Source organism: Antechinus flavipes, chromosome 3 (assembly GCF_016432865.1).
Source record: "Antechinus flavipes isolate AdamAnt ecotype Samford, QLD, Australia chromosome 3, AdamAnt_v2, whole genome shotgun sequence".
NCBI lineage: Eukaryota > Metazoa > Chordata > Mammalia > Dasyuromorphia > Dasyuridae > Antechinus > Antechinus flavipes.
In genome coordinates, this window is record NC_067400.1 from 174129284 (window position 1) to 174143344 (window position 14061).

General features: G+C 38.1%; 1 protein-coding gene across 2 annotated transcripts in view; it reads right to left on the reverse strand.

The window, feature by feature from the left end:
• Positions 1-2348: 2348 nt before the first annotated feature.
• The window catches only part of SH3RF3 (SH3 domain containing ring finger 3), a 573569-nt gene continuing 561856 nt past the window's right edge, over positions 2349-14061 (reverse strand). For both annotated transcript variants that reach the window (XM_051984272.1, XM_051984273.1), the window contains one exon: positions 2349-6098. In XM_051984272.1, the coding sequence (XP_051840232.1) occupies positions 5930-6098 (169 nt within the window). In that variant the 3' untranslated portion in view covers positions 2349-5929. The remainder of the gene's footprint in view (positions 6099-14061) is intronic.

Below are 14061 nucleotides of genomic sequence, written 5' to 3' on the forward strand. Positions count from 1 at the left end.
GTCTAGGGGAGGAAGCAATCCAACAGCAGATGACATCAGCAGCTATGCAGGGAAGTAGGGAGTGTTACCTTCAAAGACAGAGAGGTGTTTAAGCTGGAATGCAACCATAAGAATATGAGTTATTTGGGATGTGAATATTTCATCGTCTATAGAAGCATTCTTCTTGTGCTCTTGGAGACTTGGAGGAATTTTTTTTTTTCCTTACTATTTACCAGACTATTTCATTTAATTAAATCCTTTGCTTTGAATTAATGTGTTCTCTAGTCCAGGGCTGTGTGTGTGTGTGTGTGTGTGTGTGTGTGTGTGTGTGAGATGGACTTCTTTGGCAGTTAAATGATGTCTATGGACCTATTCTCAGGATGATGTTTTTAAATAGTTGGAGGAAATAGCAAATTTCAGTTAGAAATTAATGAAAATTAAAATGTAATTTTTTTCCTATGTGAGTTTATGAATCCCCTGAAATCTATCCATGGTTCATAGACCTCAGGTTAAGAACTCCTTTTCTAGTCTGATAAAAGGGAAACATTAGATGGGGGCTTATGAATTATGGTTTTGAATAGATTCTTATGCAAAGAGTAAGCTGTGTAGGGGACTACATTAGGAAGGGTCAGGAATGAGACACAATAATATGCCTAGTTTTGCACATGTTGTGTTTGACTTTTGCTTTTGTTCTTTCTCCAAGGAAAGGAAAATAAGGAGGTAAAGCCAAGGTAAGCTGTGTTAATCCATTGTATGCAACAGGAAAGCATAAAATCCAAAGGCTCAAAACTAAATCCTAGAATATATAGTGTTTTCTTCCCACATTTGTTTGTTTTTATCCAGGGGAAGGTGGGAACAAACTCTCTGGAAAAAGTACTGGAAAGGTAGAAAGGATCACAAATAATTCAGTAAATAATATTCAGGCAAGAAGACCAAAGCTGTGGGGGAAAGGACTTCTTAGCCTGTTCTGGTTTTTCAATCATACCTGCCCTTGAGAATAGCAATCAACATTTTCAAATTCCAAGGTTAGTGACACGGATACACAAAGCTGATTGGAAGGAGGGAGAGTCCAAGAAGGAAGGAGAAAGGGCATATTATGTAGAATATCTTGTCCTGAGACAAATGTTGATAGGAACATACATCATCCTTGGAATTCTATAGACAAAAACGTGCTTTACTTTTCCCCAGTGATGTTGGCAGCACTTGGACTTATTGCTATGTTAACATAGCACTTTTCCCAAGAATTTCAAGGCACAAACTAGTGTGAAGGCTCGATTTTGCTGAAGGAGCTCACTGGAGCAGAGAACTTTCCAAGCTATTTCAGGGAATCTTGATGTCTTACACTACCCAATCAGAAGGACCCCTTTGGTCCAGCTTTGCAGGGAAATCCTCAGACCTCCCCTCCTGTCCTGCCAATGCTGCCCTCAAAAAGATGGCATAGCCCAGGATAAGATACATGCTCTCTTCCTCTCTTTTCCTTCTCTACTTTCTGTTAAATTGGGAATCAAGCATCCCCTATCCCCTCCCCCCCAAAGAAATCCTTTGTCCCTTCCACCAAATACAAGAGAACACTCCAGAGAGTCATAGAATTTCAAATGGGAAGGAATCTAGTATTGTAGCTAGTATCAAAAATCTTCATTTATAGATGAGGTTATTGAAGCCTGGAGAAATTAAGTGTTTTACCAAGTCTCACATAGGTAGTAAACATGGAAGAGGGAACCTGTGAACATAGATTTTTTGGTTCTGAAACTAGTGCTCCTTCCATTAAGCTCTGATTTAAAAAAATCCTTGGCCAGGCACTCAACTTTTATAACTTCTCTCTGGGTAAGCTCAGGAAGGCAGTTTGACATCACCTGCTTGCCTTGTTTTAATTCCATGACTTTGTAAAGCTTCTGCACAACACATTTCTGCTGACAGAAACACAAACTCTCCCACACACATGGTGGGGCCAATTAGAGTTGGCAGGAAAGCCGGTGAAACCTTTCTTCATTAAAGTGAAAAAAAGATGAAAACAAGTCCACAGTACCTTTCACAGAGTTCCTCCTTCTTTGGGAGAACAATGCTCTATTTGCTCTAGTAACTGACATTCCTTTCCATCCCTTTGCCCCCTTAAATAGATGTTCTTGATGAAATATTAGCTTCTGTTTAACATGGCACATTATAGTTCCCTGAGTTCTTTATGGACATTATTTCAAGTATTATTAAATACTGGAGGTTAAAAAAAATGGAGATCAAACCTCCATTTTTCAGGTTGAGAAATTGAGGCAAGAGAGGTTAAATAATTTCATATGGTCAGTAAAAAGCAAAGCATGCCAAATTTTCTTCAAGGCTTATTATCTTTGGAGTAAAGAAGTCTACTTGACTCAAGATTTTTCCATATTCATTTTTATTTAAAGACTCAGAACACAGTCATCATAGTTCATTTGTAACCATCACTGTCAATGTTTCTTAAATCACACGCTGACACTCGGGTATAACAAAAAAACGTTTTCTGAGCTGTGCAAAGTACAAAGAAACTATTGGGAATCAGTTAGCCGAGACCATTCTGAGTAGAGCAAACTTGGCATTTTATAAAATGATACTGATGTTTGCCAGAAGAATGCTTTTTGCTTTGAAGGTAGGAAGTACATGCACATTCTCTACTTTGCATATCTTCCTTTCTTGCATTCACTTTAATCTATAGACCCAGGCTGCAGCTCATCCCTGCTGGAGGTGCAGGATGTCCTTGGCAGCCCAGGACTACACTTATATCATTTGATGGTTGCTTATACATTCCAGACTGTGCTGCTGCTCAAATGGTATCAGTTTGGCCAACAACAGCAACAACAATGAAAAATTACTCAACAATTAAAACAAATGAACTATTCAATAAAACCAGAAACAGGGGCTGCAAATAAGGTGTATGGTTTCAATATATCAAACACCAAGACAATACCATTACAGATTCTTCAAGGCAAGGTAACCCCCACCCTCCCCTCCCCCCAAAAAGTGACACTTTGTTTTTTTTTTTTTTTGTTGTTATTGTTTTTTGTGGTTTAAGTTTCCATTAACTAAGACTGTCACAAATGTGCTCAAAACACTGATTGCAAAACACTGATGCTGGTTGTGTGTTTCCTCCTTCCCCGTATGTTCTGGCTTTGGTCCTATGAGATTAAGAGCCTTCTAAAATTTGCAGTCTGGGACTCTTGGAGGTGAGGCTGACTACAAAGAGGTCTGCAAGGAATCAGTCTTCTTTCTTCATTTTTCTGTTTAAATGAAGATTAGCAATTGTCATTCTTCCCCTTTCCTCTTCACCCAATAAAGTGTCCCATTTGATGGTGTTAGGAATAACCAACTCTCTTAACTGTTATTTATTTCATGAGTTAATTGAATATTCATTGCGCCAGTCATATAGGTTTCCCTTTTTTTTCTCATGGCCATATTTCTGCTTTTTAGCATCAGTGGGTAGGGGCAGAGAGAAAATGAAATTCACACCAGAATCTTCATTTACTTCTTAGCTGCTCTCCTCATAGAATATTTGAGAAGAAAGGTTTTTGAATTATCTGAAGGTATTGATTATCCAAGCTTTCACTAGAGAAGAGAGTTGCCTGTGTTTATCATTTAGGTGTCTCTATCAATCAATACACATTTTGTATAGTGATATGATTTTTTTATATACACACACATGCCTTTTTTGGCAGTTTTTGCTTGCTAATCAACTAATTTATCATCCCTGATGGAGATGTGCTGGTTTTGATCAATTCCACAGGCAGATCTCTCTATTTTTAGACCAGACCCCTCCCCAACTTTTTTTTCAAAAGGAACAAATTTCTTAAGTCTGCTATCAGCTGGAAAGAGGGAAAGAAGTCCTTTTCCTCCTGACAATAACAGGATCCTTTTGGTGTTGGTTACCACCCAACAGTAATAAATAGCCACTGAACCATCCAAAAATATGAGATCTGAAAATAACAGCTCAGTATTTCAAAGGCACCATGTCTGGCGGGAGGCTGACTGTCTGGAATTTGTTTGTCACATCCATGAAAGCCAAGGAAACCCTACGTTCCTAAGGACAAATTTATGCAGTTCAACCTAAGTTGGAGTGTTTGTTTTTAAGGATGGGGAACATATGAATTTTTATTCTTCTATAGATGAAAACATCATTTGGGAAACAAGTCTTTTTAGAACAAGACCACCTTCTAGATGTGACCACTCAGGTGCTTTCAAATGGCTGATCTATAATAAATCTTCTGGACAGAAAAATGAATATTTTTTCATAGATATTGTTCTCTTAAAACCACTTCAATATAATCAAAGCTTCCTGTTATCTTTCCTTTCTTCCATCCCTTCCTCTACTCCCTGTCTCAGAGTCCTACAGAGCAACACTATTAGATTTCTTTTCCATGTTTGTTTTGTGATACAAAATTGAATCTACTTGCTAGCATTTATTGCACCTTTTAGTCCCTGGTAGAGGGAAGTGTGCAGTGCGTGGTAGAGATTGATATTGTTCATCTCCAATGAAATCTTAACCAAGCTGTGAATCTGCACAATGGTTGAGAATGTACATTTTTGACATAAGAAATCACATTTTGAGAATGCTAATTACAGCCATTGACATTCCCCTCTGATGGAGTGAGAGGAAAATTCCACCATCTTGGGCCAGAGTGGACCTGCAGTGTTCTTTTTATTGCCACGTAAAAGTCAGTTAAAATGGTTCCCTTCTGCTGGAAATGCTCCCATTTCTTGAATAATTGTCACTGTCTAGACAGAGCATGGGGTTTCAGTAAGGGTTTAAGGAAATTGGCTTTTTTCAGGTCTTCTCCCCCTACCACCCAAATGGATTCTCTCACTTGCTCCATGAAACATCAGCCAAGGTTTTGATCTCCAGGACATGGACTTGTTGGTATGTTCCAAAGTTCATATGGTAAATATAAAAATGTCTACATGTTTGATGTCTCGCTTTCTCTATTTTCTTTTTTTTCCTCTCTCTCTCCACTGACATTCTCTTTTAAGCAAAACCAAGTCATTCATAGTTTTACCAAAAGGCAGCACCAGATGTATGAAAAAATAGGAAATGTATGACCTATTAGAAATATATAAAGTCTAATAGCTTTTACATAAAAAGGTATGCCATAAGAAAAAAAGGTGATACTGGAGGGTAAAAACAAAAATTGCTGTATATACTACTGAGAGGAAACACACAGAAAGGATTCCCCGCCCCCCTCCCCCCAAAACAACCCAAAGCCACCTGGGGATCTCTAGCTTTGGGGAGGCCCTGCCTAGGGCAGTTCTGCAATCCTCCCCCCTTCCCTCCTTCAGATGAAAAATACCTTCCCTTCTCTGAGCACCCTTGCTGAATGATTAGGCAGCAGATTACTGAGGTATATAGAAAGGGTGACGTTAACAATTTGGGTTTCCCACTGGATCTTCCAGGGCAATGCCTGAATGGGAATTCTCCCTAAATGCTTCTCTACCTACGTCACTTCCTCCCCAAAGAAGCATCAAACCAATGTGGCTTGTTTTCAATGCTTCCCAGCAGCTCTCCTGGACCCTCAAATCCATCTTGCATAGGCAGGAAACAAGAGCACTACCGCTCCAACAAAATAAGTTACAGCAATAAATCAACTTTCTTCTTATTTTCTTTTTAAAAGATATTTTCTTTCTATAATTTACACAAAGGGAGTTGGCATTTAAGTTGACATACAATCCAAAGCTGTGTTCTCTCAGTTAGTATCTAGCCCCGGGCTCTTGCCCACTGCCTGGTCCAAGGCATCCCCTGGTTATAGAGACACAGCGGCAGCCCTAGGTCTTTCAGAGCAGAAAGGCCTGGGAGTGTCTTTGGAAGGGATGGTGATATGGAGAATAGTTAAGTCCCTTTGTTTGCTTTTCTTGTGCTATGGAAATTTCCTCTGGAAGGTCTTTTGGTTTGGAGAATGGTGGTGGATGCTAGGGGGAGAAAGCCAGCCAGTCCTCATCAGAAACTTTCAACAAAGCTTCCAGGGAAGAGGCCGGTCCTCCCATTCCTCTGTAGTGTCCCTTTGTACCAGCCATCCTCTCTCTTCTTGTGCACGAACACAATGTCGCCTTCTTTCAGCTCAATCTCAGCCTCGCTCTGAGGAGGGTAGGAGACCACAACTCGGTACCTTAAAGAGAAAACATCAGAATGGTTGATCTGGGTACAGGGATACAAACAGAACACCAGCATGGTTCTCACAGGGTCAGTGTTATTAAGAAAGGGGGAAAAGCATCATGATTAAAATGGAAGGGATAATGGATTTCACAGTAGCCACCTCACATATAAAATCTAGCTTTGCTTCTTATTATCTGTTTGACTTTTGGGAGGGGGCGGAAATTTTACCTCCCTTTATTTCAGTTTCATCATATGTAAAATGAGAGTTGGATTAGATGATCTCTAAGTTCCTTTGAAGTTCTAAATTTAAATCTATGATCTTGTGACTATTTTTTTTTTCCTGAGGCATTTGGGGTTAAGTAACTTGCCCAGAATCACACAGCTAGAAAGTGTAAAGTGTCTGAGATCAGATTTGAACTTAGGTCCTCCTGATTTCAGGGCTGGTGCTCTATCCATTGCACCATCTAGCTGCCCATTGTGACAACTAAAAAAACAATTCAATTTGTAGTAGAAATCCAGTGCTAGACACACAAGTCCTATCTTGTGTCTCTATCTTGATCTGACCCCGTTTGAAGTATTACTGTCTATCCAATCCAGAAAGCACATTTTAAGAGGTTCATTGATAAACTGAAGAGCATCTAAGATGGTGAGAAGACCTGACACCATGTATCTGAGGATGATTAGTCTGGAGAAGAGAATATTTACGTGGGACATGGTCACTATTTCCAAATATTTAAATGGTTGTCATGTGGATGAGAGATCTTTTTCTTTGCCCTACCAAGCTCAGTGGATGCACATTACATAAAGGCAAAATTATTCAAAAATGGCCCTTCATCAGATGTTTCAAGGAGTGATCAAAGAATCATTTTTCAAAGATGCTACAGATAGGATTCCTGATTTGGCTGGACTAGATAATTTCTTGGGTTCTCATAAATTCTAAGAGGAAAAGACTTTCATGGATTTGAACCCTTTCTTATACCTCTGCAATTAGATTCTTTAGTACCTGTCTACTATATTTGTCTATAAGATTGATCCTTTTTTCCTACAAGGTAAAAGTCATGCATAAAAAAGTCTGTAGAACCAAAGTGGGACTCCAGCACACAACCTGAGAGTGTAATCCCCACACAGGCCAGCTACAGCTCAGATCTCAGTGTCAGCAGGGCGGGACCTGTGAATCAGCAGCAGTCCTGGAGGCTTCTGGACCTTTCAGTCTGGGGACATCATGGAGGTCTCTGAAGGTCAGTAGAGAGGGTTTGTGGCAATGGGGTGGGAGTCTGGTGTGTGAACCCAGTGCAGCTCCATCAGTGGAGCCTCAAGCCCAGCCAGCATATTCGATCTTACATACTAGCTGTGACCCTGGGCAAGTCACTTAATCCTTTTTGCCTCATCTGTCAAATGAGCTGGAGGGGCAGGGGACACCTAATAGCTCCAGGGCAGAAAAGAGGGCTTGTGGTCAGATTCCTAAAAAGATTTCTGAAAATAGCTGAACAAAACCCTTGAAGCTTGGGACAGAGCACCCTCTATCCTGGAACAGAACTCTAACAAAGAGTTTAAAGCCAAATAATGGGTTAGGCAAATAAGTAGAAAATCAGAAAATAAGTTTTTGACCATTGAAAGTTATGGTGACAAGGAGGATCACAACACACACTCAGAAGATAAACTCAAGGCTCCTATATCCAAAGTCTCCAAAAAAAAAAAAAAAAGAATTGGGCTCAGGCCATGGAAGAGCTCAAAAAGGACTTTGAAAATCAAGTAAGAGAGATAGAGGAAAAATTAGGGAAAGAATTGAGAGAGATGCAAAGTGAAATACAAAAAAAACTAATGAGAAGAAAAATGATTTAAAAAGAAAATTTGGCCAATTGGGAAAGGAAGTACAAAAGCTCACTGAGAAAAAACAATTCCTTAAAAAATAGAATTGGGCAAATGGAAGCTGATGACTTCATGAGAAATGAAGATACAATAAAGCAAAATCAAAAGTAAAAAGAAAAAATAAGGAAAAAATGTGAAATATCTCATTGGAAAAACAACTGACCTAGAAAAATAGTTCCAGGAGAGAGAATTTAAAAATTATTGGTCTACCTGAAAGTCATGATCAAAAAAACAGTCCAGACATAATCTTTCAAGAAATTATAATGGAAAACTGTCCTGACATTCTAGATCCAGAGGGTAAAGTAGAAATTGAAAGAATCCATTGATCACTTCCTGAAAGAGATCCCAAAATAAAAACTCCCAGAATGTTATAGCCAAATTCAGGAACTCTCAAGTCAAGGAGAAAATATTGCAAGCATCCAGAAAAAAACAATTCAAGTATAGTGGAGCCCCAGACAGAATGATAGAAGATTTAACATCTTCTACATTAAAGGACTGGAGGGCTTGGAATATGATATTCTGGAGAGCAATAAAGCCTGGCTTGCAACCAAGAATCACCTACCCAGCAAAACTGAGTATAATCCTTCAGAGGAAAAAGTGGTCATTCAATGAAACAGAGAATTTTTAAGCATTCTTGATGAAAAGACCAGAGCTGACTGGAAGATTTTATTTTCAAATCTAGGACTCTGGAGAAACATAAAGAGGTAATCAGGAAAGTGATACCATAAGGGACTTAATAAAGTTTATCTGTTTACATTCCTATATGGGAGAATGATACTTGTAAATCAAATTCATTATTATAGCAATTAGAAGAAGTACATATAGGAATATGAAGGGATAATATCTTTTTTTTAAATGATAAAATTAAGGGGTGAGAGAGAACTGTACTGGGAGAATGGGAAAGGGAGAAGTGGAATGGAGCAAAATGGAGCAAATTATTTGTCATAAAAAAGAGGCAAGAAAAAGCTTTTACAGTGGAGGGAAAGAGGGGGAGAAGAAGGTAAGTGAGTGAACCTTACTCTTACCAGAATTGGCTCAAATAGGAAATAACATACTCAGTAGTAGGGGGATAGAAATCTATCTTAGCCTGTAAGAAAAAGAAGGGGAATGGGTTATGGGAAGGAGGGGTGATAAAAGAGAGAACATATTGGGGGAGGGAGAAGGCAATAGCAAAACACTTTTGAGGAGGGACAGGGTGAAAGGAGAAAGAGAAAATAAATGGGGTGAAATACAATTAGCAATAGTAATTGTATAAAAAAATTTGAAGCAAGTTTCTCTGATGGAACATTATTGTTCTCTGGAAAATGATAACAGGATGCTCTCATGGAAAAAAAAACACAAATCTGGAAAGTTTTCCATGAACAAAGTAAAATATACTATATACAAAGTAATAGCAATGTTTTGGGATGACCAGCTGTAAATCACTTTGTACAGTCTTCCACATCTATGAAGGACTTATGATGAAAAATCCTATCCATATCCAGGGAAGGAATTTATCAAGTCTGAATATAGATCAAAGCATTTTCTATTACTTTCCCTATTTATTTTTTAAACAATTTTTCTTGAGTGTTTTTGTTTTTATTAGAGTGGGAGATCTATGTTTTCTTTCACAACTTGACTATTAATGGAAATATTTTGTATAACTTCACATGTGGTTTCTTAATTGTGGGTGGGGTTAAGGGAGAGAACATAGAACTCAAAAATATTAAAAACAAATGTAAATAAAATTGTTTTGAGTGTAAATGGAGAAAATATTAAATAAAGTAACTAAAAAAAGAGAGTACTTAAGGAAAGGGATTATTTAATAGGCACTTTATGGACTCTGCTGGATGAATTATTGGTTGCCCATGATTGGTGTTTTGACAGCAAAAATTATAGTAATGATGATGATGATAATAATAATCTCTGGCATACATTATTTCATTTGTTCCATACAACAATACTGTGAGAGAGATGCTATTATCCTCATCATATAGACAGGGAAACTGAGGCAATTCTAGAATCCAGGTGTTTCTGATTTGATGTTCTAGTTCTTATCGCCCCTCACTTTTCAATAGCTTTCTGTTTTCCCCGCCTTAAGGCTCTTATCATTTGATTTGTCTTTTACCCTACTGCTAAGTGTAGTAGACTATGTCATTCTCTTGGTCAATGAGCTCTAGTTGGTTCCTATTACCTCCAGGACCAAATATAAATTTCTCTATTAGCATTTTTAAAATCTTCATAATCTGACTTCTTCCTACCTCTCCAGTCTTCTGACAATTTACTCCCTTTCACACACTCTATACAACTATCATGATATTGCTATTGTTCAGTTGTTTTAGTCCTGACTCTTCATGATTCCATTTGGGGTTTTCTTGGCAGTGGTTTGCCATTTCCTTCTCTGGCTCATTTGACAGATGAGGCAAAAAGGATTAAGTGACTTGCCCAGGGTCACAGCTAGTAAGTGTCTGAGGCTGTGTGAGTGATCTTCCTAGATTCCAGACCTGGAGCTCTATTCCACCTTGCTGCCTGCCTGGTACTTAGCAAGAACTTAATAAATACTCATTGAAGTGCTCACCCAAAGCTGGATCCCTTATTCCAGGTTGCCTTTATATATGTGGAGTTGTGAAAATATGCCTTGTAGTTAACCGTTAATTAATGCACTAGGGGAAGGAGGGTAGAGGGAAGAAACCCTCACAGAGGCTTGAGGATAGTTTTAGGTAAAAGATCTTTCCAATTGATCCGAGTGACCTTGAAAAGCAAGATGTTTTAGACTTCAAAGAATCAATATTAACCAAAGAAGACCTGAAAAACTTGCTTAGTTATAAAACTTGAGAATGTGTATCTAAATCTAGATAGAGATATCTCTCTATGTACATATATATTCACACACATATATCTTATGTTCACTTTTAATGTATAACCTGTCATATCATTTTTGAATTTGTACATTGTCTTCTCATTTGTAAACAAATCCTAGAAAATACCCTCTTATGTGGTCCCACTGCTGATTTCCCTGGTTTTCTTTAAATCCTAACTAAAATTCCACTTTCTATAGGAAGCCTTTCCAAAGCCCTCTTAATTCTAGTGCTTTTTCTGTTAATTATTTCCTATCTATTTTATATATCAGGGCTTCTTAATCTCTTTTCCCACTCGTGACTTCTTTTTGCCTGAGAAATTTTTATGTGAGCCCATCTGGAATCTGAGCTGAGGTGTTTCTGGCCACATTTGTACATGTACAGTGCAAAGTGTACAAGTTGTATGTCCAAAACCAAGGAGAAGTTGTATGATGCAGTACAGGCAAATGCTATCAGAAGCACTTCAGACTCATTGCATATTTGATTTTCAATTAATTTTTGGTCATTGCATTCAGAAATCTTTTACTGTTGCCAAATTTTTCATGATCTCCACATTTAGTTATAAGACAAGCAAGCCAGTTTAAGAAGCTTTGTTGTATATAGCTTGCTTTGTATATTTTTTTGCATATTCTCTCCTCCATTGCATTTGTTTGTTTCTTGAGGTTAAAGATCATCTTTTACCTTTTTTTTTGGTATCTCTAGTGCTTAGCACACAGTAGGAACTTAATAAATACATACTGATTGATTGTGGTCTGCAGTGTATTGGAGAAAAAGATGAGATAGGAAATAGATCCTGGAACTGGCCACCAAGATAGTGTAAATGGATAGAAAGTGGAAAGGTTGGAGTTCAGTAGATATCTGACCCTTAGGAACCAAGATGATTCATGGGATACAGAAGATGTACAATGTACAATGTACAATATACAAGTCTTTATTGATGTTGGCAATGTACCAGTTCCTAAGTGCGAAGGATACATAAACAAATGGCAAAAGGACCCTCATCTAAGAAGCTAACTTTGTAATGGGAAAGTCAATGGATAAGGCCATATGTATAAAAAGAATGAATAAATAAAAATAAATATGAGGAAATTTAGGGGAAAAGAACTAGTGATGGAGGAAGAAGGGCCAAGAAAAGTTTTATGTAGAAAATGGTGCTTGTGTTGAGTCTTGAAGAAAGTAAGAAATACTATGAAACAGGAGTGAGAAGGGGCTCATTCCAGGAATCGGAAAGGCACAGAAAGACCAGTTTTAGTGCAGAGCACAGGAGAGAGACTAATGTATAATGAGGAAAAGTAGCTGGGGACTAGGGTGTGAAAAGCTTAAAAAGTCAAACAAAGAAAATTACACTTTAGCCATTGGAGTTTACTTAATAACCAAATGGCTTTGTTTAAGAAAAATCACTTTGGCAGCTATGTGTCACATGATATGAGTGGCAGGTAGCTCAATTAGGAGACCATTGCACAGTCCAGGTGAGAGGTAATGAGGACCTTGAAATGAGATAGTGATGTGTAAAGTAGTGAGAAGGGGACAGATGTAAGGGAGGCTGTTTAAATGACAAGATTTGATGTTTCATTGAATACATGGGCTGAGAACAGGAACATGCTGGAGCCAGTTCCTCTGGAGAGCCAACGGTTAAATTTTCAGAATTTTAGTTAGGATTTAAAGAAATGTTCAGATAAGCAAACCTTACAAATCAAGGATTGATTGTTTTCTTGATTGTCTAGAAATACAAAATAATGGAGATAATATTAATAACTGAAAAAATGTTATAAATTTTTTGGGGGACTGATAGAGTTGGTTATTAAACATTTATTAGCACTCTCCTGGTTGAGGGAGACTAAAAAGCAAAATATAATGTTGACGCTGCAAGAGGGTATAGGTTGCAAGGTCAAAGGCTCAGTGCCTTAAGTTAGAGGATCAATGATTGTGAAGATTTGGAAAATCTTCAGAGAAAACTGAGGTAAAAAATTAACTGAGGTTAAGTGACTTGACCAGGGTTACACAGAAAGTTTCTGAGGCAAGATTTGAATTCTGATCTTTGAGACCCCAGGTCCAGCACTCTAACACAGTATTCAGCAGCCCCATTCAGAAAACAAGAGCCAAAGGTAAAGGTCTCTTGGACCATCTCCAAGCAGAGGAATGGATTTCCTAGAAGCTCACAGGTGAATGAATCTTTAGTCCTGGGATTCAATGCTTCATGAAAATATTCTATATGATGACATGACAATGAGGGAATTGAACTGGATGATCTCTAAAGTCCCTTCTATTATCTTGTTATCCTGGCTAAAGCTACATCCTTGCTGGGCCAACAATCTACTCTTCAATGCTTCAAACTAGGCCATGTCTCTACTGTTACTTGCCAGAAAACAGCATCTTGGGCTGTCTTGGAAGAGGGTCATTCATGAATGGCTTTCCCACTTAAATATGACTCAGTAATCTGGACAGGTGCTTTGCACTTATTTGCATAATTGCTAACAATAGCATACATTGCAATCAGCATGTGGAAGGTGTCAGACAAGTGCTGGGGTGTAGAGGAACAACAAATGTGGGTCTGTCAAACTCAGATAGAAGGGGAATATAGCTAACACTTTGATCAAAGTTCACAACTCTGTATTCCTTCCTTTTACCCAAAACCTATAAACCCTCAGGGGATAGAGAGCAAAAGACCCCACAGCAAGCTGTGCATGAAGGCTGGTTCTGAAAGAATCTGTCTCAAATTCTTCACCTGACCTTTATTTTTTAGCCAGGGAACTAATCTGAGAAGATTAAACTGTGTTTAAAGCAGCAAATAGGACAAAACAAGGGTTTCCTTTGTACTGACCCTAGTCAATGATTTTCTGCGTTTCTTCTTTGGGAATAGCTTTGCTTCCCTGTCCTCTCTCCCCCACCAGGTGTGTACATAATTGTTTCCACATGACAGTATTTTGAAATCGATTTTGTATTAGATCAGATTTACTACATGGTTTCTCAAAAGTCTTAGAGATGTGTTAAGCTTTAATAATTTCAGAAGGATAAGTGCTCCAAGTTTACCAAAATATCATTTATTTCTATTTATTTTATATTCAGTTTTGTGAAATTTAAATGATAATTTTTAATTTTAAATTTAATTTTCTGCATGATAATTCCTCAGACCAATGGATTGGTAAGAGGAAGTCCTCTTGCTCGACCACTTCAGTCACTTCATTTATCTCCATTAGATTTTTTTTTCTTATAGGGTCACATCAAAACTCTCACATATGCATCAGGCCCTCTTTCTTTGGATGGTGAAAA